General features: G+C 48.5%; 1 protein-coding gene across 1 annotated transcript in view; it reads left to right on the plus strand.

Annotated features, from left to right (window-relative positions):
- The first annotated feature begins 966 nt into the window (after positions 1-966).
- Positions 967-27,507, plus strand: part of LOC142187304 (cell adhesion molecule CEACAM16-like) — a 48,096-nt gene continuing 21,555 nt past the window's right edge. Inside the window, exons 1-3 of the mRNA XM_075261527.1 lie at positions 967-1,239; positions 7,816-7,884; positions 22,813-23,151. Coding sequence (XP_075117628.1) covers positions 7,839-7,884; positions 22,813-23,151 — 385 coding nt within the window. The 5' untranslated portion in view covers positions 967-1,239; positions 7,816-7,838. The remainder of the gene's footprint in view (positions 1,240-7,815; positions 7,885-22,812; positions 23,152-27,507) is intronic.

Consider the following 27,507-nt stretch of genomic DNA (forward strand, 5'->3'; position numbering starts at 1 on the left):
CCCTTGTCACTGTCACTGGTCTAGGTGTAGAGGACGTCCCCTTGTCACTGTCACTGGTCTAGGTGTAGAGGACGCCCCCTTGTCACTGTCACTGTCACTGGTCTAGGTGTAGAGGACGTCCCCTTGTCACTGTCACTGGTTTAGGTGTAGAGGACGTTCTCTTGTCACTGGTCTAGGTGTAGAGGACGCCCCCTTGTCACTGTCACTGTCACTGGTCTAGGTGTAGAGGACGTCCCCTTGTCACTGTCACTGGTCTAGGTGTAGAGGACGTCCCCTTGTCACTGTCACTGGTCTAGGTGTAGAGGACGCCCCCTTGTCACTGTCACTGTCACTGGTCTAGGTGTAGAGGACGTCCCCTTGTCACTGTCACTGGTCTAGGTGTAGAGGACGTCCCCTTGTCACTGTCACTGGTTTAGGTGTAGAGGACGTTCTCTTGTCACTGGTCTAGGTGTAGAGGACGTCCCCTTGTCACTGGTCTAGGTGTACAGGACGTCCCCTTGTCACTGGTCTAGGTGTAGAGGACGTCCCCTTGTCACTGGTCTAGGTGTAGAGGACGTCCCCTTGTCACTGGTCTAGGTGTAGAGGACGTTCTCTTGTCACTGGTCTAGGTGTAGAGGACGTCCCCTTGTCACTGGTCTAGGTGTAGAGGACGTCCCCTTGTCACTGTCACTGGTTTAGGTGTAGAGGACGTCCCCTTGTCACTGTCACTGGTTTAGGTGTAGAGGTAGACCAGAGGATGGTACTAGAAGAGCTGGTAAGGAGGACCAGAGGACGTAACTCGGAGCGGTGGTGAGGAGGACTAGAGGACAGTACTGGGATAAGTGTTGAGGAGGAGCAGAGGACATCGCTGGTGTAGTGGTGGAATACCATGTTTTGTTGGTTGTACAGTTTTTGGTGGCCCCTCAGGCTCCAGGGCCCGTGCTGATTCTCTGCACTCCATTAGCCATGTTCCAGCTTGTGCTGAATTACTCCTGGACATGAGGCCACTGAGCAGCGATTGTGTGGATTGTGGACGCTCTTTTGTGTGTTTGGTGCCTTGCACCGTGTGTTTTTGTTGCAGCAGCAGAGACATTTCTAGTCTGTCCGGTTACCATGGAAACAGAGGGGGTGACTGAATGGAGGGGGTGAGTGCGGCTGTGATGGCGGCTGCGTGTGCAGGATACAGCCGGAGCTTGTACGCACATCACTAAGACCTCCATCATAGGATTCCTATCCTGAGGATCTACACGGAGATCTGAGGTAGGATCTTCTAGTCATCCTAATGTTCTATGGCCAGTGGCGGTGACGGATCAGTCCCTGGGATAGTCATTCTGTCGTCACAGATATCGCAGCCCTTATTGGGGTTCTGGGGGTTTAATAATGATCTATCCTGTGTCAGTATCAGATTGTGGGGTCCTGCCCCAACACCCCTAGTGGTCAGCTGTGCCCGAGGTTGTAGGATCAGCCACTGTGGCCTATGGACGGGGATGGGACTGACCATGTGACTGATCCATATGACATCACAGCCTGATCGGTATGGGTGCCTGGGGTCACACCCCAACAAGCTGAGATTCACGACCTGTTATTATGATTTAAGCTTCAGAAAACCCCTAAAACAAATGTTCATTGTCCTGCAATGTTTTGGTACAATGAATGAGAAAGAACAATTTGTGTAACGTGGCGGCCATTCCTTGTAGACTGTGTGAGTCCTGCATTGTCCACCTGACCGGTCACCAGAATGTTTATGGTTTAATGTTACATATGTCAAGAATTGGGATATACATTCAGGAGCCCTCATATAGATGGGAGGGGAACCACATAACAGAGAGGTCCTCACAAGTAGAGATGGATCCCTGCGGAGAAGAGAGGGGACCCAAAATACCCCTTATTCCTGCATTATCCTGATCCCTCCATCCCTACATTAGACTGGCCTCCTCCATCATCTCCTACATTCTCCTGGCCTCCTCCATCATCTCCTACATTCTCCTGGCCTCCTCCATCCCTACACTAGACTGGCCTCCTCCATCATCTCCTACATTCTCCTGGCCTCCTCCATCCCTACACTAGACTGGCCTCCTCCATCGTCTCCTACATTCTCCTGGCCTCCACCATCCCTACATTCTCCTGACCTCCTCCATCCCTACACTAGACTGGCCTCCTCCATCCTTACATTCTCCTGACCCCCTCCATCCCTACATTCTCCTGACCTCCATCCCTTTCCTGACTTCCTCCATCTCTACATTAACCTGACCTCCTCCATCCCTATATTATCCTGACTTCCTCCATCCTTACATTCTCCTGACCTCCTCCATCCTTACATTCTCCTGACCTCCATCTTCTCCTACATTCTCCTGACCTCCTCCATCCCTACATTCTCCTGACCTCCATCCCTTTCCTGACCTCCTCCATCCCCACGTTCTCCTGACCTCCTTCATCTCTACATTATCCTGACCTCCCCCATGTGCTCCTACATTCTCCTGACCTCCTCCATCTTTTCCTACATTCTCCTGACCACCATCTTCTCCTAACCTCCTCCATCCTTACATTCTCCTGACCTCCATCTTCTCCTACATTCTCCTGACCTCCATCTTCTCCTACATTCTCCTTACCTCCTCCATCTTCTCCTACATTCTCCTGACCTCCATCTTCTCCTACATTCTCCTGACCTCCATCTTCTCCTACATTCTCCTGACCTCCATATTCTCCTGACCTCCTCCATCCTTACATTCTCCTGACCTCCATCTTCTCCTACATTCTCCTGACCTCCTCCATCCCTATATTATCCTGACCTCTTCCATCTTCTCCTACATTCTCCTGACCTCCTCCATCTTCTCCTATATTCTCCTAACCTCCTCCATCCTTACATTCTCCTGACCTCCATCTTCTCCTACATTCTCCTGACCTCCATCTTCTCCTACATTCTCCTGACCTCCTCCATCTTCTCCTACATTCTCCTGACCTCCATCTTCTCCTACATTATCCTGACCTCCTCCATCTTCTCCTACATTCTTCTGACCTCCATCTTCTCCTATATTCTCCTGACCTCCTCCATCTTCTCCTTCATTCTCCTGACCTCCTCCATCTTCTCCTATATTCTCCTAACCTCCTCCATCCTTACATTCTCCTGACCTCCATCTTCTCCTACATTCTCCTGACCTCCATCTTCTCCTACATTCTCCTGACCTCCTCCATCTTCTCCTACATTCTCCTGACCTCCATCTTCTCCTACATTATCCTGACCTCCTCCATCTTCTCCTACATTCTTCTGACCTCCATCTTCTCCTATATTCTCCTGACCTCCTCCATCTTCTCCTTCATTCTCCTGACCTCCTCCATCTTCTCCTACATTCTCCTGACCTCCATCTTCTCCTACATTCTCCTGACCTCCTCCATCTTCTCCTACATTCTCCTGCCCTCCTCCATCTTCTACATTCTCCTGACCTCCTCCATCTTCTCCTATCTTCTCCTAACCTCCTCTGTCCTTGCAGTTCATAGACTATTTTGTGATTTGCTGGTTGCAGCCAAGAGCGCCATGTTCTTCTTCAGCTTGCTTGGAGCATCTCCTCTTCAGATTTCGCTCATAATATTTCCAAACTACTGTTTATAAAACTTCCAAGTGTCCTCTTGAGAGAAGTGACCCTCTAGCATGTGAATGTGAATTGTGACATCCCACTTGACTCATGGCGTGATGAAGCTTCGTGTGCCAGTATTGGCTGTTGTCTGTACTTCACTACAAAGGGACTGTGTTCTCCGAGTACAAACGTCACTGGGTGCTTTGTTCTGCTATCTTGGCCAGTAATGATTCACTTCAGGAGTCATCTCAGATGAGGAGATCATGGCTGGTATCTTTAGGAAACAGCGCCCCTATAGATGGTGTCTAGTACTGAAGCCTGTTACTGTTCCTTGAAGAAACCATCCATGATATCTCATTCCTCCCAACTCTCTATGGACACAAGGTGCGCTATACACGCAGCAGAAGACTGAGCTCCACCCACTTCTATGTGGACTCCACCCATTTCTTTATAGTATATATATAATAATACAGTCCCTGATGGTGGTCACTGTACTGAAGGCCGGCGTGTGCGGCGCTTGTCCAGACATATATATATATATACACCCAAACCGCGCACATGCCCAGCCCCCGAGTGACGTGGCGGCTGTTAGTAGGCTCCACCCCCTTCTGTCACCACAGGAGGCGCCGATCAGCGTCTTAGTTACTAGAGAGACTCAGTATATACATGTATACAATCTCATGTATACAATCTGTACAATCCTCCCGCTGTATACAATCTGTACAATCCTCACACTGTATACAATCTGTACAATCCTCACACCGCATACAATCTGTACAATCCTCCCACTGTATCCAATCTGTACAATCCTCCCACTGTATACAATCTGTACAATCCGCCCACTGTATACAATCTGTACAATCCTCACACTGTATACAATCTGTACAATCCTCACACTCTGTACAATCTGTACAATCCGCCCACTGTATACAATCTGTACAATCCTCACACTGTATACAATCTGTACAATCCTCACACTGTATACAATCTGTACAATCCTCACACTGTATACAATCTGTACAATCCTCACACTGTATACAATCTGTACAATCCTCACACTGTATACAATCCGTACAATCCTCACACTGTATACAATCCGTACAATCTGTACAATCCTCAGGCTCTGTACAATCTGTACAATCCTCACACTGTATACAATCTGTACAATCCTCACGCTCTGTACAATCCTCACGCTCTGTACAATCTGTACACTCCTCCCACTATATACAATCTGTACAATCCTCCCACTGTATACAATCTGTACAATCCTCACACTGTATACAATCTGTACAATACTCCCACTGTATACAATCTGTACAATACTCCCACTGTATACAATCTGTACAATCCGCCCACTGTATACAATCTGTACAATCCGCCCACTGTATACAATCTGTACAATCCGCCCACTGTATACAATCTGTACAATCCGCCCACTGTATACAATCTGTACAATCCGCCCACTGTATAAAATCTGTACAATCCGCCCACTGTATACAATCTGTACAATCCTCACACTGTATACAATCCGTACAATCCTCACACTGTATACAATCCGTACAATCCTCACACTGTATACAATCCGTACAATCCTCACACTGTATACAATCCGTACAATCCTCACACTGTATACAATCCGTACAATCTGTACAATCCTCAGGCTCTGTACAATCTGTACAATCCTCACACTGTATACAATCTGTACAATCCTCACGCTCTGTACAATCCTCACGCTCTGTACAATCCTCACGCTCTGTACAATCCTCACGCTCTGTACAATCTGTACAATCCTCCCACTATATACAATCTGTACAATCCTCACACTATATACAATCTGTACAATCTGTACAATCCTCCCACTGTATACAATCTGTACAATCCTCCCACTGTATACAATCTGTACAATCATCCCACTGTATACAATCTGTACAATCCGCCCACTGTATACAATCTGTACAATCCTCACACTGTATACAATCTGTACAATCCTCACACTGTATACAATCTGTACAATCCTCACACTGTATACAATCTGTACAATCCTCACACTGTATACAATCCGTACAATCCTCACACTGTATACAATCCGTACAATCCTCACACTGTATACAATCCGTACTATCCTCACACTGTATACAATCCGTACAATCTGTACAATCCTCAGGCTCTGTACAATCTGTACAATCCTCACACTGTATACAATCTGTACAATCCTCACGCTCTGTACAATCCTCACGCTCTGTACAATCCTCACGCTCTGTACAATCTGTACAATCCTCCCACTATATACAATCTGTACAATACTTCCACTGTATACAACCTGTACAATCCTCACACTGTATCCAACCTGTACAATCCTCACACTGTATACAATCTGTACAATCCTCACACTGTATACAATCTGTACAATCCTCCCACTGTATACAATCTGTACAATCCTCACACTGTATACAATCTGTACAATCCTCCCACTGTATACAATCTGTACAATCCTCCCACTGTATACAATCTGTACAATCCTCACACTCTGTACAATCCGTACAATCCTCACACTCTGTACAATCCGTACAATCCTCACACTGTATACAATCTGTACAATCCTCCCACTGTATACAATCTGTGCAATCCTCCCACTATATACAATCTGTACAATACTCCCACTGTATACAACCTGTACAATCCTCACACTGTATCCAATCTGTACAATCCTCATACTGTATCCAATCTGTACAATCCTCCCACTGTATACAATCTGTACAATCCGCCCACTGTATACAATCTGTACAATCCTCACACTGTATACAATCCGTACAATCCTCACACTGTATACAATCCGTACAATCCTCCCACTGTATACAATCTGTACAATCCTCCCACTGTATACAATCTGTACAATCCGCCCACTGTATACAATCTGTACAATCTGTACAATCCTCACACTGTATACAATCTGTACAATCCTCACACTGTATACAATCCGTACAATCCTCCCACTGTATACAATCCGTACAATCCTCCCACTGTATACAATCCATACAATCCTCCCACTGTATACAATCTGTACAATCCTCCCACTGTATCCAATCTGTACAATCCTCATACTGTATCCAATCTGTACAATCCTCCCACTGTATCCAATCTGTACAATCCTCCCACTGTATACAATCTGTACAATCCGCCCACTGTATACAATCTGTACAATCTGTACAATCCTCACACTGTATACAATCTGTACAATCCTCACACTGTATACAATCTGTACAATCCTCACACTGTATACAATCTGTACAATCCTCACACTGTATACAATCTGTACAATCCTCACACTCTGTACAATCCGTACAATCCTCACACTGTATACAGTCTGTACAATCCTCCCACTGTATACAGTCTGTACAATCCTCCCACTGTATACAATCTGTACAATCCTCACACTGTATACAATCTGTACAATCCTCACACTGTATACAATCTGTACAATCCTCACGCTCTGTACAATCCTCACGCTCTGTACAATCTTCACACTGTATACAATCTGTACAATCCTCCCACTGTATACAATCTGTACAATCCTCCCACTGTATACAATCTGTACAATCCTCCCACTGTATACAATCTGTACAATCCTCACACTCTGTACAATCCGTACAATCCTCACACTCTGTACAATCCGTACAATCCTCACACTCTGTACAATCTGTACAATCCTCACACTGTATACAATCTGTACAATCCTCCCACTGTATACAATCTGTACAATCCTCACACTCTGTACAATCTGTACAATCCTCACACTGTATACAATCTGTACAATCTGTACAATCCTCACACTGTATACAATCTGTACAGTCCTCACGCTCTGTACAATCCTCACACTGTATACAATCTGTACAATCCTCACGCTCTGTACAATCCTCACGCTCTGTACAATCCTCACACTGTATACAATCTGTACCATCCTCACACTGTATACAATCTGTACAATCCTCCCACTGTATACAATCTGTACAATCCTCACGCTCTGTACAATCCTCACACTGTATACAATCTGTACAATCCTCACGCTCTGTACAATCCTCACGCTCTGTACAATCTTCACACTGTATGCAATCTGTACAATCCTCACGCTCTGTACAATCCTCACGCTCTGTACAATCCTCACACTCTTTACAATCTGTACAATCTTCATGCTCTTTTCGGTCTGTACAATCTGCACATTCTCTAGAATAGACGCCTAAATGTGTTGCTCTCCTTTATTGTGTAGGATTTGATCTGGAGGTGGCAGCCATGTCTGGCCGACGTTCTTCACTTCTGGGCGGTTTTGTGCTGGCAGGTATGTACATGCGACGTTCTTGTGGCTGATCCCATACAGTGACAGATATCGATCCCATACAGTGACAGATATCGATCCCATACAGAATAGGACGTTTCATCAGACACTACAAGCCCATGGCGGTGGTTCCATAGTCACGTCGCTGGTCAATAGAGGGGACTTGTAAGACACAATAGATGCCATGATGTGCAGTAATAAGACAACGGGGCGGTGCCAACTGGGAGAGGAAGAAATCCAGAGTGTTGTCAGACTTTTACACAAATCCTTCACACTTGTTCCTTTGACCTTATTTATGACCCTCACAAACAATAAAGCAGGTCAAAGTAACGATTAAATCCTTGGAGGATCAACTACAAGCTGTAAGGGGAAAGCTGGACGAGGACGAGCCCGACAGGACAAGTCCTAAACTTGTCCCACCCCTGTCCTTACCCACTGGCCACAACTGTCCTAAGGACAACTGGGCGACGGCCCCTTCTATCAATAGGTGACAAAACAGCCCAGAAGAAGAGTCAGCAAGGTAAGGGTCAAACTAGAGAGTCAGAACGAAACGTCGTCCTAAAAAGGAGTCCCAGAGCAAAGCCAAAGGTCAGAGGTCACAATAGCCACCAAGCCTGTGGGGGCCGATGACCGGTATATAGGAGGTCCAGAACCCGCCCCAGGCCCGACTGGCAGACAGGGAAGGCTAAGATTAACTATTAGAGGGGCAGTTGGGGTATATATAGACCCTGCCGTAGTGAAGGCTGCGTGGGATCAGACGGAAGCCAAAAACAAAAGAAAAACCAAAAACATAAAACTAAAAAACTCCGAACAAGACAGCGATTAACCCCTTTATGGGCAATATACACCGAGTCCAGTAGAAGATTCCTGGGGAGCTGCAGTGAATACGGCGCCGCGGGGTAACAGGCCAGAGTGACCCTGTCCCAGAGTAACCCCGGGGTGTAATATAGCCTAGACCAGAATCTACCCCGGGGTATAAACTAGCCTAGGCCAAACTATACCCCGGGGTGTAAAATAGCCTAGTCCAAACTATACTCCGGGGTGTAATATAGCCTAGACCAGAATCTACCCCGGGGTGTAAAATAGCCTAGGCCAAACTATACCCCGGGGTGTAAAATAGCCTAGGCCAAACTATACCCCGGGGTGTAATATAGCCTAAAACAAACTATACCCCGGGGTGTAAAATAGCCTAGGCCAAACTGTACCCCGGGGTGTAAAATAGCCTAGGCCAAACTATACCCCGGGGTGTAATATAGCCTAAAACAAACTATACCCCGGGGTGTAAAATAGCCTAGGCCAAACTATACCCCGGGGTGTAAAATAGCCTAGGCCAAACTATACCCCGGGGTGTAAAATAGCCTAGACCAGAATCTACCCCGGGGTGTAAAATAGCCTAGGCCAAACTGTACCCCGGGGTGTAACATAGCCTAAAACAAACTATACCCCGGGGTGTAAAATAGCCTAGGCCAAACTATACCCCAGGGTGTAAAATAACCTAGGCCAAACTATACCCCGGGGTGTAAAATAGCCTAGGCCAAACTATACCCCGGGGTGTAAAAAAGCCTAGGCCAAACTATACCCCGGGGTGTAAAATAACCTAGGCCAAACTATACCCCGGGGTGTAAAATAGCCTAGTCCAAACTATACCCCGGGGTGTAATATAGCCTAAAACAAACTATACCCCGGGGTGTAAAATAGCCTAGGCCAAACTATACCCCGGGGTGTAAAATAGCCTAGGCCAAACTATACCCCGGGGTGTAAAATAACCTAGGCCAAACTATACCCCGGGGTGTAAAATAGCCTAGGCCAAACTATACCCCGGGGTGTAAAATAACCTAGGCCAAACTGTACCCCGGGGTGTAAAATAGCCTAGGCCAAACTATACCCCGGGGTGTAAAATAGCCTAGGCCAAACTATACCCCGGGGTGTAAAATAACCTAGGCCAAACTGTACCCCGGGGTGTAAAATAACCTAGGCCAAACTATACCCCGGGGTGTAAAATAGCCTAGGCCAAACTGTACCCCGGGGTGTAAAATAACCTAGGCCAAACTATACCCCGGGGTGTAAAATAGCCTAGGCCAAACTGTACCCCGGGGTGTAAAATAACCTAGGCCAAACTATACCCCGGGGTGTAAAATAGCCTAGGCCAAACTATACCCCGGGGTGTAAAATAGCCTAGGCCAGAATATACCCCGGGGTGTAAAATAACCTAGGCCAAACTATACCCCGGGGTGTAAAATAGCCTAGGCCAGAATATACCCCGGGGTGTAAAATAGCCTAGGCCAAACTATACCCCGGGGTGTAACATAGCCTAAAACAAACTATACCCCGGGGTGTAAAATAGCCTAGGCCAGAATATACCCCGGGGTGTAAAATAGCCTAAGCCAAATTATACCCCGGGGTGTAAAATAGCCTAGGCCAAACTATACCCCGGGGTGTAAAATAGCCTAGGCCAAACTATACCCCGGGGTGTAAAATAGCCTAGGCCAAACTATACCCCGGGGTGTAAAATAGCCTAGGCCAGAATATACCCCGGGGTGTAAAATAACCTACGCCAAACTATACCCCGGGGTGTAACATAGCCTAAAACAAACTATACCCCGGGGTGTAAAATAGCCTAGGCCAAACTGTACCCCGGGGTCTAAAATAGCCTAGGCCAAACTATACCCCGGGGTGTAAAATAACCTAGGCCAAACTATACCCCGGGGTGTAATATAGCCTAGGCCAAACTATACCCCGGGGTGTAAAATAACTTAGGCCAAACTATACCCCGGGGTGTAAAATAGCCTAGGCCAAACTATACCCCGGGGTGTAATATAGCCTAGGCCAAACTATACCCCGGGGTGTAAAATAGCCTAGGCCAAACTGTACCCCGGGGTGTAAAATAGCCTAGTCCAAACTATACCCCGGGGTGTAATATAGCCTAAAACAAACTATACCCCGGGGTGTAAAATAGCCTAGGCCAAACTGTACCCCGGGGTGTAAAATAGCCTAGGCCAAACTATACCCCGGGGTGTAATATAGCCTAGGCCAAACTATACCCCGGGGTGTAAAAAAGCCTAGGCCAAACTATACCCCGGGGTGTAAAATAACCTAGGCCAAACTATACCCCGGGGTGTAAAATAGCCTAGTCCAAACTATACCCCGGGGTGTAATATAGCCTAAAACAAACTATACCCCGGGGTGTAAAATAGCCTAGGCCAAACTATACCCCGGGTGTAAAATAGCCTAGGCCAAACTATACCCCGGGGTGTAAAATAACCTAGGCCAAACTATACCCCGGGGTGTAAAATAGCCTAGGCCAAACTGTACCCCGGGGTGTAAAATAGCCTAGGCCAAACTATACCCCGGGGTGTAAAATAACCTAGGCCAAACTGTACCCCGGGGTGTAAAATAGCCTAGGCCAAACTATACCCCGGGGTGTAAAATAGCCTAGGCCAAACTATACCCCGGGGTGTAAAATAGCCTAGGCCAAACTGTACCCCGGGGTATAAAATACCCTAGGCCAAACTATACCCCGGGGTGTAAAATAGCCTAGGCCAAACTATACCCCGGGGTGTAAAATAGCCTAGGCCAGAATATACCCCGGGGTGTAAAATAACCTAGGCCAAACTATACCCCGGGGTGTAAAATAGCCTAGGCCAGAATATACCCCGGGGTGTAAAATAGCCTAGGCCAAACTATACCCCGGGGTGTAACATAGCCTAAAACAAACTATACCCCGGGGTGTAAAATAGCCTAGGCCAAACTATACCCCGGGGTGTAAAATAGCCTAGGCCAAACTATACCCCGGGGTGTAAAATAGCCTAGGCCAAACTATACCCCGGGGTGTAAAATAGCCTAGGCCAAACTATACCCCGGGGTGTAAAATAGCCTAGGCCAGAATATACCCCGGGGTGTAAAATAACCTAGGCCAAACTATACCCCGGGGTGTAACATAGCCTAAAACAAACTATACCCCGGGGTGTAAAATAGCCTAGGCCAAACTGTACCCCGGGGTGTAAAATAGCCTAGGCCAAACTATACCCCGGGGTGTAAAATAACCTAGGCCAAACTATACCCCGGGGTGTAATATAGCCTAGGCCAAACTATACCCCGGGGTGTAAAATAACTTAGGCCAAACTATACCCCGGGGTGTAAAATAGCCTAGGCCAAACTATACCCCGGGGTGTAATATAGCCTAGGCCAAACTGTACCCCGGGGTGTAAAATAGCCTAGGCCAAACTATACCCCGGGGTGTAAAATAACTTAGGCCAAACTATACCCCGGGGTGTAAAATAGCCTAGGCCAAACTGTACCCCGGGGTGTAAAATAGCCTAGTCCAAACTATACCCCGGGGTGTAAAATAGCCTAAAACAAACTATACCCCGGGGTGTAAAATAGCCTAGGCCAAACTATACCCCGGGGTGTAACATAGCCTAAAACAAACTATACCCCGGGGTGTAAAATAGCCTAGGCCAAACTATACCCCGGGGTGTAAAATAGCCTAGGCCAAACTGTACCCCGGGGTGTAAAATAGCCTAGGCCAAACTATACCCCGGGGTGTAAAATAGCCTAGGCCAAACTATACCCCGGGGTGTAAAATAGCCTAGGCCAAACTATACCCCGGGGTGTAAAATAGCCTAGGCCAAACTGTACCCCGGGGTGTAAAATAGCCGAGGCCAAACTATACCCCGGGGTGTAAAATAGCCTAGGCCAAACTATACCCCGGGGTGTAAAATAGCCTAGGCCAAACTGTACCCCGGGGTGTAAAATAGCCTAAGCCAAACTATACCCCGGGGTGTAAAATAGCCTAGGCCAAACTGTACCCCGGGGTGTAAAATAGCCTAAGCCAAACTATACCCCGGGGTGTAAAATAGCCTAGGCCAAACTATACCCCGGGGTGTAAAATAACCTAGGCCAAACTGTACCCCGGGGTGTAAAATAGCCTAGGCCAAACTGTACCCCGGGGTGTAAAATAACCTAGGCCAGAATATACCCCGGGGTGTAAAATAACCTAGGCCAAACTGTACCCCGGGGTGTAAAATAGCCTAGGCCATACTGTACCCCGGGGTGTAAAATATCCTAGGCCAAACTATACCCCGGGGTGTAAAATAACCTAGGCCAGAATATACCCCGGGGTGTAAAATAACCTAGGCCAAACTATACCCCGGGGTGTAAAATAGCCTAGGCCAAACTATACCCCGGGGTGTAAAATAACCTAAGCCAAACTGTACCCCGGGGTGTAAAATAACCTAGGCCAAACTGTACCCCGGGGTGTAAAATAACCTAGGCCAAACTATACCCCGGGGTGTAAAATAACCTAGGCCAAACTATACCCCGGGGTGTAAAATAGCCTAGACCAAACTATACCCCGGGGTGTAATATAGCCTAAAACAAACTATACCCCGGGGTGTAAAATAGCCTAGGCCAAACTATACCCCGGGGTGTAAAATAACCTAGGCCAAACTGTACCCCGGGGTGTAAAATAGCCTAGTCCAAACTATACCCCGGGGTGTAATATAGCCTAAAACAAACTATACCCCGGGGTGTAAAATAGCCTAGGCCAAACTGTACCCCGGGGTGTAAAATAGCCTAGGCCAAACTATACCCCGGGGTGTAATATAGCCTAGACCAGAATCTACCCCGGGGTGTAAAATAGCCTAGGCCAAACTGTACCCCGGGGTGTAACATAGCCTAAAACAAACTATACCCCGGGGTGTAAAATAGCCTAGGCCAAACTATACCCCGGGGTGTAAAATAGCCTAGGCCAAACTATACCCCGGGGTGTAAAATAGCCTAGGCCAAACTATACCCCGGGGTGTAAAATAACCTAGGCCAAACTATACCCCGGGGTGTAAAATAGCCTAGGCCAAACTATACCCCGGGGTGTAAAATAGCCTAGTCCAAACTATACCCCGGGGTGTAAAATAGCCTAAAACAAACTATACCCCGGGGTGTAAAATAGCCTAGGCCAAACTGTACCCCGGGGTGTAATATAGCCTAGACCAGAATCTACCCCGGGGTGTAAAATAGCCTAGTCCAAACTATACCCCGGGGTGTAACATAGCCTAAAACAAACTATACCCCGGGGTGTAAAATAGCCTAGGCCAAACTATACCCCAGGGTGTAAAATAACCTAGGCCAAACTATACCCCGGGGTGTAAAATAACCTAGGCCAAACTATACCCCGGGGTGTAAAATAACCTAGGCCAAACTATACCCCGGGGTGTAAAATAGCCTAGGCCAAACTATACCCCGGGGTGTAAAATAGCCTAGGCCAAACTATACCCCGGGGTGTAAAATAGCCTAAAACAAACTATACCCCGGGGTGTAAAATAGCCTAGGCCAAACTATACCCCGGGGTGTAAAATAGCCTAGGCCAAACTATACCCCAGGGTGTAAAATAACCTAGGCCAAACTATACCCCAGGGTGTAAAATAACCTAGGCCAAACTATACCCCGGGGTGTAAAATAGCCTAGGCCAAACTATACCCCGGGGTGTAAAATAGCCTAGGCCAAACTATACCCCAGGGTGTAAAATAACCTAGGCCAAACTATACCCCGGGGTGTAAAATAGCCTAGGCCAAACTATACCCCAGGGTGTAAAATAACCTAGGCCAAACTGTACCCCGGGGTGTAAAATAGCCTAGGCCAAACTATACCCCGGGGTGTAAAATAACCTAGGCCAAACTATACCCCAGGGTGTAAAATAACCTAGGCCAAACTATACCCCGGGGTGTAAAATAGCCTAGTCCAAACTATACCCCGGGGTGTAAAATAGCCTAGGCCAAACTATACCCCGGGGTGTAACATAGCCTAGGCCAAACTATACCCCGGGGTGTAAAATAACCTAGGCCAAACTGTACCCCGGGGTGTAAAATAGCCTAGGCCAAACTATACCCCGGGGTGTAAAATAGCCTAGGCCAAACTATACCCCAGGGTGTAAAATAACCTAGGCCAAACTATACCCCAGGGTGTAAAATAACCTAGGCCAAACTATACCCCAGGGTGTAAAATAACCTAGGCCAAACTATACCCCGGGGTGTAAAATAGCCTAGGCCAAACTATACCCCGGGGTGTAAAATAGCCTAGGCCAAACTATACCCCGGGGTGTAAAATAGCCTAGGCCAAACTATACCCCGGGGTGTAAAATAGCCTAGGCCAAACTATACCCCGGGGTGTAAAATAGCCTAGGCCAGAATATACCCCGGGGTGTAAAATAACCTAGGCCAAACTATACCCCGGGGTGTAACATAGCCTAAAACAAACTATACCCCGGGGTGTAAAATAGCCTAGGCCAAACTGTACCCCGGGGTGTAAAATAGCCTAGGCCAAACTATACCCCGGGGTGTAAAATAACCTAGGCCAAACTGTACCCCGGGGTGTAAAATAGCCTAGGCCAAACTATACCCCGGGGGTGTAAAATAGCCTAGTCCAAACTATACCCCGGGGTGTAATATAGCCTAAAACAAACTATACCCCGGGGTGTAAAATAGCCTAGGCCAAACTATACCCCGGGGTGTAAAATAACCTAGGCCAAACTATACCCCGGGGTGTAAAATAACCTAGGCCAAACTGTACCCCGGGGTGTAAAATAGCCTAGGCCAAACTATACCCCAGGGTGTAAAATAGCCTAGGCCAAACTATACCCCGGGGTGTAAAATAACCTAGGCCAAACTGTACCCCGGGGTGTAAAATAGCCTAGTCCAAACTATACCCCGGGGTGTAAAATAACCTAGGCCAAACTATACCCCGGGGTGTAAAATAACCTAGGCCAAACTGTACCCCGGGGTGTAAAATAGCCTAGTCCAAACTATACCCCGGGGTGTAATATAGCCTAGGCCAAACTATACCCCAGGGTGTAAAATAGCCTAGGCCAAACTATACAACGGGGTGTAAAATAGCCTAGGCCAAACTATACCCCGGGGTGTAAAATAGCCTAGGCCAAACTATACCCCGGGGTGTAAAATAGCCTAGGCCAAACTGTACCCCGGGGTGTAAAATAGCCTAGGCCAAACTATACCCCGGGGTGTAAAATAGCCTAGGCCAAACTATACCCCGGGGTGTAAAATAGCCTAGGCCAAACTATACCCCGGGGTGTAAAATAGCCTAGGCCAAACTGTACCCCGGGGTGTAAAATAGCCGAGGCCAAACTATACCCCGGGGTGTAAAATAGCCTAGGCCAAACTATACCCCGGGGTGTAAAATAGCCTAGGCCAAACTGTACCCCGGGGTGTAAAATAGCCTAAGCCAAACTATACCCCGGGGTGTAAAATAGCCTAGGCCAAACTGTACCCCGGGGTGTAAAATAGCCTAAGCCAAACTATACCCCGGGGTGTAAAATAGCCTAGGCCAAACTATACCCCGGGGGTGTAAAATAACCTAGGCCAAACTGTACCCCGGGGTGTAAAATAGCCTAGGCCAAACTGTACCCCGGGGTGTAAAATAACCTAGGCCAAGAATATACCCCGGGGGTGTAAAATAACCTAGGCCAAACTGTACCCGGGGTGTAAAATAGCCTAGGCCATACTGTACCCCCGGGGTGTAAAATATCCTAGGCCAAACTATACCCCGGGGTGTAAAATAACCTAGGCCAGAATATACCCCGGGGTGTAAAATAACCTAGGCCAAACTATACCCCGGGGTGTAAAATAGCCTAGGCCAAACTATACCCCGGGGTGTAAAATAGCCTAGGCCAAACTATACCCCGGGGTGTAAAATAGCCTAAACAAACTATACCCCGGGTGTAAAATAGCCTAGGCCAAACTATACCCCGGGGTGTAAAATAGCCTAGGCCAAACTATACCCCAGGGGTGTAAAATAACCTAGGCCAAACTATACCCCAGGGTGTAAAATAACCTAGGCCAAACTATACCCGGGGTGTAAAATAGCCTAGGCCAAACTATACCCCGGGGTGTAAAATAGCCTAGGCCAAACTATACCCCAGGGGTGTAAAATAACCTAGGCCAAACTATACCCCGGGGTGTAAAATAGCCTAGGCCAAACTATACCCCAGGGTGTAAAATAACCTAGGCCAAACTGTACCCCGGGGTGTAAAATAGCCTAGGCCAAACTATACCCCGGGGTGTAAAATAACCTAGGCCAAACTATACCCCAGGGTGTAAAATAACCTAGGCCAAACTATACCCCGGGGTGTAAAATAGCCTAGTCCAAACTATACCCCGGGGTGTAAAATAGCCTAGGCCAAACTATACCCCGGGGTGTAACATAGCCTAGGCCAAACTATACCCCGCGGGTGTAAAATAACCTAGGCCAAACTGTACCCCGGGGTGTAAAATAGCCTAGGCCAAACTATACCCCGGGGTGTAAAATAACCTAGGCCAAACTATACCCCAGGGTGTAAAATAACCTAGGCCAAACTATACCCCAGGGGTGTAAAATAACCTAGGCCAAACTATACCCCAGGGGTGTAAAATAACCTAGGCCAAACTATACCCCGGGGTGTAAAATAGCCTAGGCCAAACTATACCCGGGGTGTAAAATAGCCTAGGCCAAAACTATACCCCGGGGGTGTAAAATAGCCTAGGCCAAACTATACCCCGGGGTGTAAAATAGCCTAGGCCAAACTATACCCCGGGGTGTAAAATAGCCTAGGCCAGAATATACCCCGGGGTGTAAAATAACCTAGGCCAAACTATACCCCGGGGTGTAACATAGCCTAAAACAAACTATACCCCGGGGTGTAAAATAGCCTAGGCCAAACTGTACCCCGGGGTGTTAAAATAGCCTAGGCCAAACTATACCCCGGGGTGTAAAATAACCTAGGCCAAACTGTACCCCGGGGTGTAAAATAGCCTAGGCCAAACTATACCCCGGGGTGTAAAATAGCCTAGTCCAAACTATACCCCGGGGTGTAATATAGCCTAAAACAAACTATACCCCGGGGTGTAAAATAGCCTAGGCCAAACTATACCCCGGGGTGTAAAATAACCTAGGCCAAACTATACCCCGGGGTGTAAAATAACCTAGGCCAAACTGTACCCCGGGGTGTAAAATAGCCTAGGCCAAACTATACCCCAGGGTGTAAAATAGCCTAGGCCAAACTATACCCCGGGGTGTAAAATAACCTAGGCCAAACTGTACCCCGGGGTGTAAAATAGCCTAGTCCAAACTATACCCCGGGGTGTAAAATAACCTAGGCCAAACTATACCCCGGGGTGTAAAATAGCCTAGGCCAAACTATACCCCGGGGTGTAAAATAACCTAGGCCAAACTGTACCCCGGGGTGTAAAATAGCCTAGTCCAAACTATACCCCGGGGTGTAATATAGCCTAGGCCAAAACTATACCCCAGGGTGTAAAATAGCCTAGGCCAAACTATACAACGGGGTGTAAAATAGCCTAGGCCAAACTGTACCCCGGGGTGTAAAATAGCCTAGGCCAAACTATACCCCGGGGTGTAAAATAGCCTAGGCCAAACTGTAACCCCGGGGTGTAAAATAGCCTAGGCCAAACTATACCCCGGGGTGTAAAATAGCCTAGGCCTCAAACTATACCCCGGGGTGTAACATAGCCTAGGCCAAACTATACCCCGGGTGTAACATAGCCTAGGCCAAAACTATACCCCGGGGTGTAAAATAGCCTAGGCCAAACTATACCCCGGGGTGTAAAATAGCCTAGGCCAAACTATACCCCGGGGTGTAAAATAACCTAGGCCAAACTATACCCCGGGGTGTAAAATAGCCTAGGCCAAACTATACCCCGGGGTGTAAAATAGCCTAGGCCAAACTGTACCCCGGGTGTAAGGCAACGGTTGTAAAATAGCCTAGGCCAAACTATACCCCGGGGTGTAACATAGCCTAGGCCAAACTATACCCCGGGGTGTAAAATAGCCTAGGCCAAACTATACCCCGGGGTGTAAAATAGCCTAGGCCAAACTATACCCCGGGGGTGTAAAATAACCTAGGCCAAACTATACCCCGGGGTGTAAAATAGCCTAAGCCAAACTATACCCCGGGGTGTAAAATAGCCTAGGCCAAACTATACCCCGGGGTGTAAAATAGCCTAGGCCAAACTATACCCCGGGGTGTAAAATAGCCTAGGCCAAACTATACCCCGGGGTGTAAAATAACCTAGGCCAAACTGTACCCCGGGGTGTAAAATAGCCTAGGCCAAACTATACCCCGGGGTGTAACATAGCCTAGGCCAAACTGTACCCCGGGGTGTAAAATAGCCTAGGCCAAACTGTACCCCCGGGGTGTAAAATAGCCTAAGCCAAACTATACCCCGGGGTTGTAAAATAGCCTAGGCCAAACTATACCCCGGGGTGTAAAATAACCTAGGCCAAACTGTACCCCGGGGTGTAAAATAACCTAGGCCAAACTATACCCCGGGGTGTAAAATAACCTAAGCCAAACTGTACCCCGGGGTGTAAAATAGCCTAGGCCAAACTGTACCCCGGGGGTGTAAAATAACCTAGGCCAGAATATACCCCGGGGTGTAAAATAACCTAGGCCAAACTGTACCCCGGGGTGTAAAATAGCCTAGGCCAAACTATACCCCGGGGTGTAAAATAACCTAGGCCAGAATATACCCCGGGGTGTAAAATAACCTAGGCCAAACTATACCCCGGGGTGTAAAATAGCCTAGGCCAAACTATACCCCGGGGTGTAAAATAACCTAAGCCAAACTGTACCCCGGGGTGTAAAATAACCTAGGCCAAACTGTACCCCGGGGTGTAAAATAACCTAGGCCAAACTATACCCCGGGGTGTAAAATAACCTAGGCCAAAACTATACCCCGAGGTGTAAATAGCCTAGGCCAAACTATACCCCGGGGTGTAAAATAGCCTAGGCCAAACTGTACCCCGGGGTGTAAAATAACCTAGAGCCAAACTATTACCCCGGGGTGTAAAATAGCCTAGGCCAAACTGTACCCCCTGGGTGTAAAATAACCTAGGCCAAACTGTACCCCGGGGTGTAAAATAACCTAGGCCAAACTATACCCCGGGGTGTAAAATAGCCTAGGCCAAACTATACCCCCGGGGTGTAAAATAGCCTAGGCCAAACTATACCCCGGGGTGTAAAATAGCCTAGGCCAAACTGTACCCCGGGTGTAAAATAACCTAAGCCAAACTGTACCCCGGGGTGTAAAATAACCTAGGCCAAACTGTACCCCGGGGTGTAAAATAGCCTAGGCCAAACTGTCATCCCGGGGTGTAAAATAACCTAGGCCAAACTGTACCCCGGGGTGTAAAATAACCTAGGCCAAACTATACCACCGGGGTGTAAAATAGCCTAGGCCAAACTATACCCGGGGTGTAAAATAGCCTAGGCCAAACTATACCCCGGGGTGTAAAATAACCTAAGCCAAACTATACCCCGGGGTGTAAAATAGCCTAGGGCCAAACTATACCCCGGGGTGTAAAATAGCCTAGGCCAAACTATACTCCGGGGTATAAACTAGCCTAGGCCAAACTGTACCCCGGGGTATAAACTAGCCTAGGCCAAACTATACCCCGGGGTGTAAAATAGCCTAGGCCAAAGTATACTCCGGGGTATAAACTAGCCTAGGCCGAACTATACTCCGGGGTATAAACTAGCCTAGGCCGAACTATACTCCGGGGTATAAACTAGCCTAGGCCCGAACTATACTCCGGGGTATAAACTAGCCTAGGCCGAACTATACTCCGGGGTATAAACTAACCTAGGCCTAACTATACTCCGGGGTATAAACTAACCTAGGCCGAACTATACTCCGGGGTATAAACTAGCCTAGGCCGAACTATACTCCGGGGTATAAACTAACCTAGGCCTAACTATACTCCGGGGTATAAAACTAACCTAGGCCGAACTATACTCCGGGGTATACACTAGCCTAGGCTGAACTATACTCCGGGGTATAAACTAGCCTAGGCCTAACTATACTCCAGGGTATAAACTAGCCTAGGCCGAACTATACTCCGGGGTATAAACTAGCCTAGGCCGGTGTGATCACAGGTGGGTATAATATGACCTGAGAGGTAGGAAGAGACCTAATCTCATTTATACCGGGATATCAATTGGCCTAGGCCAAAATAAACCCAGGGTCTATTCTAGCCTAGGCCAATTTAACCCAGGTTATAGTCTGGCCTGAGGGTATACTCTGGCCTGTTACAGTTTGGCCTAGGCTATTTTACACCCCGGGGTATAGTTTGGCCTAGGCTAGTTTATACCCCGAGGTATATTCTGGTCTAGGCCAAATAATACCCGGGGTTAATCTGGTACAGGGTTACTCTGGCCTGTTACACCGGGGTATAATCTAGCCTAGACCACTTTAACCCCGGGTATAGTCTGGCCTGAGGGTATACTCTGGCCTGTTACACCGGGGTTGTTTTCTCAGAGAGGTGGCATCTGGGGAGCTCCCTCTAAATACTGGGCCTTCCCTTATACACGGTACGGTATATATTGTGACCCCTGTGCAGGATTGGAGAGGAGGTAGAGGTCTCCCAAATTCCCTTCATATGTGATACAAGCCCTCACCTGCTAAGTAATTCATGAGAGACTAGGAGGGGGCGGGTAGTAAGAGAGGCTAGGAGGGGGTGGGTAGTAAGAGAGGCTAGGAGGGGGTGGGTAGTAAGAGAGGCTAGGAGGGGGCGGGTAGTAAGAGAGGCTAGGAGGGGCCGGGTAGTAAGAGAGGCTAGGAGGGGGCGGGTAGTAAGAGAGGCTAGGAGGGGGTGGGTAGTAAGAGAGGCTAGGAGGGGGCGGGTAGTAAGAGAGGCTAGGAGGGGCCGGGTAGTAAGAGAGGCTAGGAGGGGGCGGGAAGTAAGAGAGGCTAGGAGGGGGCAGGTATTAAGAGAGGCTAGGAGGGGGCAGGTAGTAAGAGAGGCTAGGAGGGGCCGGGTAGTAAGAGAGGCTAGGAGGGGGGCGGGTAGTAAGAGAGGCTAGGAGGGGCCGGGTAGTAAGAGAGGCTAGGAGGGGCCGGGTAGTAAGAGAGGCTAGGAGGGGGCGGGAAGTAAGAGAGGCTAGGAGGGGGCAGGTATTAAGAGAGGCTAGGAGGGGGCAGGTAGTAAGAGAGGCTAGGAGGGGGTGGGTAGTAAGAGAGGCTAGGAGGGGGCGGGTAGTAAGAGAGGCTAGGAGGGGCCGGGTAGTAAGAGAGGCTAGGAGGGGGCGGGTATTAAGAGAGGCTAGGAGGGGGCGGGTAGTAAGAGAGGCTAGGAGGGGCCGGGTAGTAAGAGAGGCTAGGAGGGGGGCGGGTAGTAAGAGAGGCTAGGAGGGGGCGGGTAGTAAGAGAGGCTAGGAGGGGGCGGGTAGTAAGAGAGGCTAGGAGGGGGCGGGTAGTAAGAGAGGCTAGGAGGGGGCGGGTATTAAGAGAGGCTAGGAGGGGGCGGGTATTAAGAGAGGCAAGGAGGGGGCAGGTATTAAGAGGCTAGGAGGGGGGCGGGTATTAAGAGAGGCTAGGAGGGGGCGGGGTAGTAAGAGAGGCTAGGAGGGGGCGGGTAGTAAGGGAGGCTAGGAGGGGGCGGGTATTAAGAGAAGCTAGGAGGGGGCGGGTAGTAAGAGAGGCTAGGAGGGGGCAGGTATTTAGGAGAGACTAGGAGGGGGCGGGAATTAGGAGAGGCTAGTAGGGGATGGGTATTTAGGAGAGACTAGGAGGAGGCGGGAATTGGGAGAGGCTATTAAAGGGTGGGTATTTATGAGAGACTAAGAGGGGGCAGGTATTTAGTAGAGACTAGGAAGGGGTGTTGTTTAGGAGAAACCAGGAGGTGTCTGTGTGAGCGACACATAAAAGCACATGATTGCTGGGTGTTGTGGTGTTTGTGAGTAGGAAGGAAGAAGCTCTCCAGCTGCTAGCTAGTGTTACAGGTTAGTAAGTGCTGGATGGCTCAGGATTTTCCTTTGTTGCTGTTTTGTTTTATTTTCTCTATACCTACAACTGTATCAATAAATCCTGACACGTATGTGTCCTGTATGTATCCAGTATATTCCACATGAATTTGTGTCTCTTGTAGTTCTTCTTCAGGTCTGTACCAGTGTGAGCAGTAAACTCAGTATTGACGTCATTCCCCCAAGGCCCAAGACTGGAGACACGGTCACCCTTAGCGTTATTGGCGTTGATGGGAAAATCCTCTTTGCGTCGTGGTATCGAGGACTGAGCACCAGCGCAACAGACCAGATCCTCACCTACGTCAATGGGAAGGACATACCAGGCGATAAATACATCTGGGGTGCAAGCTGTCGGCAGAACGGGTCATTAGTCATTCAGAATTTCCAGGTTGGGTTAAGCGGTGAATACACAGTCCAGATACAGACGAACCGGACTCTGCAAGATGGACAAGTGACCATAAGTGGTGAGATTTTGAATAAGTGTATGGATTGTTCTTGGTGGTTGTTTAGTGATATTACAGTCCTGTGTATAAGTTAGTGCCCCCCTATTAATAGTTGTAAATATTCTGGTGTTTGCCATGTCAGTCTGATCTCTCTAATAACTGATGGACACAGTAATATTTCAGGATTGGAATGAGGTTTATTGTACTAACAGAGAATGTGCAATATGCATTACACCAAAATGTGACCGGTGCAGAAGTCTGGGCGCCCCAACAGAACAGTGCCAGTAATATTTAGTAGCTCCTCCTCCTTTTGCCTCTAGTCGCTTCCTGTTGCTGTTAATCAGTTCATGGATCCTGGATGAAGGGATTTTGGACCATTCCTCTTTACAAAACAATTCAAGTTCAGTTCAGTGTGATGGTGGCCGAGCATGGACAGCCCGCTTCAGATCATCCCACAGATGTTCAATGATATTCAGGTCTGGGGACTGGGATGGCCATTCCAGAACATTGTAATTGTTCCTCTGCATGAATGCCTGAGGATTTGGAGCAGTGTTTTGGATCATTGTCTTGCTGAAATATCCATCCCCGGCGTAACTTCAACTTCGACACTGATTCTTGAACATTATTCTCAAGAATCTGCTGATACTGAGTGGAATCCATGCGACTCTCAACTTTACCAAGATTCCCGGTGCCGGCATTGGCCACACAGCCCCAAAGCATGATGGAACCTCCACCAAATCTTACAGTGGGTAGCATGTGTTTTTCTTGGAATGCTGTTTTTTTGGATGCCATGCATAACGCCTTTTTGTATAACCAAACAACTCAATCTTTGTTCCATCAGTCCACAGGACCTTCTTCCACAATGAAGCTGCCTTGTCCAAATGTGCTTTTTCATACCTCAGGCAACTCTATTTGTGGCGTACGTGCAGAAACGGCTTCTTTCTCATCACTCTCCCATACAGCTTCTATTTGTGCAAAGTGCGCTGTATAGTTACCGATGCACAGTGACACCATCTGCAGCAAGATGATGCTGCAGCTCTTTGGAGGTGTCTGTGGATTGTCCTTGACTGTTCTCACCATTCTTCTTCTCTGCCTTTCTGATATTTTTCTTGGCCTGCCACTTCTGGGCTTAACAAGAACTGTCCCTGTGCTCTTCCATTTCCTTACTATGTTCCTCACAGTGGAAACTGACAGGTTAAATCTCTGAGACAACTTTGTGTCTCCTTCCCCTGAACAACTATGTGGAACAATCTTTGTTTGCAGATCATTAGAGAGCGGGCTGTCCATGCTCGGCCACCATCAAACTGAACTGAATGAGAATTGTAAAGAGAAATGGTCCAAAATCCCTTCATCCAGGAACTGATTAACAGCAACAGGAAGCGACTAGAGGCAAAAGGAGGAGCTACGAAATATTACTGGCACTCTTCTGTGGGGGCGCCCAGACTTCTGCACCGGTCACATTTTAGTGTAATGCATATTGCGCATTTTCTGTTAGTACAATAAACCTCATTCCAATCCTGAAATATTACTGTGTCCATCAGTTATTAGATATATCAAACTGACATGGCAAACACCAAAATATTTACAGCGATTAATAGGGGGGCACTAACTTTTTCATAGGACTGTATATGTGCACAGTATGACGGTATTCAGGGCACACATTGTATAAAAATATCAGTCATATATAGTGTGGGGGAGGGGGAGGTGGCTGGGTAACAGCAGTGGTGCGACACAAAATGCAGCAAAGTGGTTTATATAGAAAAACAGGAAAGTAAATAAACCTTCACTTCAGGCACAAAATGAACAAAATAAAATAATTCCCTGCTCGTCTGAGCCACTAACTAACAGACCTAATACCTAACTATACATGTGCCTCATTACCAGCCACATGGACAAGACAGGAGCAATATAGTGTCACTGGACTCAGGGTTACAGGACAGACCCGGCGCCTCCTCTCACCTCATGGAACTGCCCTGCAATGTAAGAGCTGCAGCCTTTTATGGGTCAGTAATGAGCCCGGGATCTGCCCCTGTGCTGAGGCTCCTCTAGATCTGCCCCTGTGCTGAGGCTCCTCCAGATCTGCCCCTGTGCTGAGGCTACTCCAGATCTGCCCCTGTGCTGAGGCTCCTCCAGATCTGCCCCTGTGCTGAGGCTCCTCCAGATCTGCCCCTGTGCTGAGGCTACTCCAGATCTGCCCCTGTGCTGAGGCTCCTCTAGATCTGCCCCTGTGCTGAGGCTCCTCCAGATCTGCCCCTGTGCTGAGGCTACTCCAGATCTGCCCCTGTGCTGAGGCTCCTCCAGATCTGCCCCTGTGCTGAGGCTCCTCCAGATCTGCCCCTGTGCTGAGGCTACTCCAGATCTGCCCCTGTGCTGAGGCTCCTCCAGATCTGCCCCTGTGCTGAGGCTACTCCAGATCTGCCCCTGTGCGGAGGCTACTCCAGATCTGCCCCTGTGCTGAGGCTACTCCAGATCTGCCCCTGTGCTGAGGCTACTCCAGATCTGCCCCTGTGCTGAGGCTACTCCAGTTTTCCCCCAGACCTCACATATGTCAGAGAACTGGGGGAGATATAGTGGGACCCCAGCACTCTGCCTGTCACCTCCTCAGTATATATACAGGGTGTCTCAAAAAACTGTATAGACATTTTAGCAGCTGATAACTCAATGATTTCTTCTCCTTCCAGACTGAGCCCATTACACCGAGTGACGGCATACTGTACAGACTGAGCCCGTTACACCGAGTGACGGCATACTGTACAGACTGAGCCCGTTACACCGAGTGACGGCATACTGTACAGACTGATCCCATTACACCGAGTGACGGCATACTGTACAGACTGATCCCATTACACCGAGTGACGGCATACTGTACAGACTGAGCCCATTACACCGAGTGACGGCATACTGTACAGACTGAGCCCGTTACACCGAGTGACGGCATACTGTACAGACTGAGCCCATTACACCGAGTGACGGCATACTGTACAGACTGAGCCCGTTACACCGAGTGACGGCATACTGTACAGACTGAGCCCATTACACCGAGTGACGGCATACTGTACAGACTGAGCCCGTTACACCGAGTGACGGCATACTGTACAGACTGAGCCCATTACACCGAGTGACGGCATACTGTACAGACTGAGCCCATTACACCGAGTGACGGCATACTGTACAGACTGAGCCCGTTACACCGAGTGACGGCATACTGTACAGACTGAGCCCATTACACCGAGTGACGGCATACTGTACAGACGGAGCCCATTACACCGAGTGACGGCATACTGTACAGACTGAGCCCGTTACACCGAGTGACGGCATACTGTACAGACTGATCCCATTACACCGAGTGACGGCATACTGTACAGACTGATCCCATTACACCGAGTGACGGCATACTGTACAGACTGAGCCCATTACACCGAGTGACGGCATACTGTACAGACTGAGCCCATTACACCGAGTGACGGCATACTGTACAGACTGAGCCCATTACACCGAGTGACGGCATACTGTACAGACGGAGCCCATTACACCGAGTGACGGCATACTGTACAGACTGAGCCCGTTACACCGAGTGACGGCATAATGTACAGACTGATCCCATTACACCGAGTGACGGCATACTGTACAGACTGAGCCCATTACACCGAGTGACGGCATACTGTACAGACTGAGCCCATTACACCGAGCGACGGCATACTGTACAGACTGAGCCCGTTACACCGAGCGACGGCATACTGTACAGACTGAGCCCGTTACACCGAGCGACGGCATACTGTACAGACTGAGCCCGTTACACCGAGCGACGGCATACTGTACAGACTGAGCCCGTTACACCGAGTGACGGCATACTGTACAGACTGAGCCCATTACACCGAGTGACGGCATACTGTACAGACTGAGCCCGTTACACCGAGTGACGGCATACTGTACAGACTGAGCCCATTACACCGAGTGACGGCATACTGTACAGACTGAGCCATTACACCGAGTGACGGCATACTGTACAGACTGAACCATTACACCGAGTGACGGCATACTGTACAGACTGAGCCCATTACACCGAGTGACGGCATACTGTACAGACTGAACCATTACACCGAGTGACGACATACTGTACAGACTGAGCCCATTACGCCGAGTGACGGCATACTGTACAGACTGATCCCATTACACCGAGTGACGGCATACTGTACAGACTGAGCCCATTACACCAAGTGACGGCATACTGTACAGACTGAGCCCATTACACCGAGTGACGGCATACTGTACAGACTGATCCCATTACACCGAGTGACGGCATACTGTACAGACTGAGCCCATTACACCAAGTGACGGCATACTGTACAGACTGAGCCCATTACACCGAGTGACGGC

The sequence above is a fragment of the Leptodactylus fuscus genome, unplaced genomic scaffold (genome assembly GCF_031893055.1).
Source record: "Leptodactylus fuscus isolate aLepFus1 unplaced genomic scaffold, aLepFus1.hap2 HAP2_SCAFFOLD_182, whole genome shotgun sequence".
In the NCBI taxonomy this organism is placed as follows: domain Eukaryota; kingdom Metazoa; phylum Chordata; class Amphibia; order Anura; family Leptodactylidae; genus Leptodactylus; species Leptodactylus fuscus.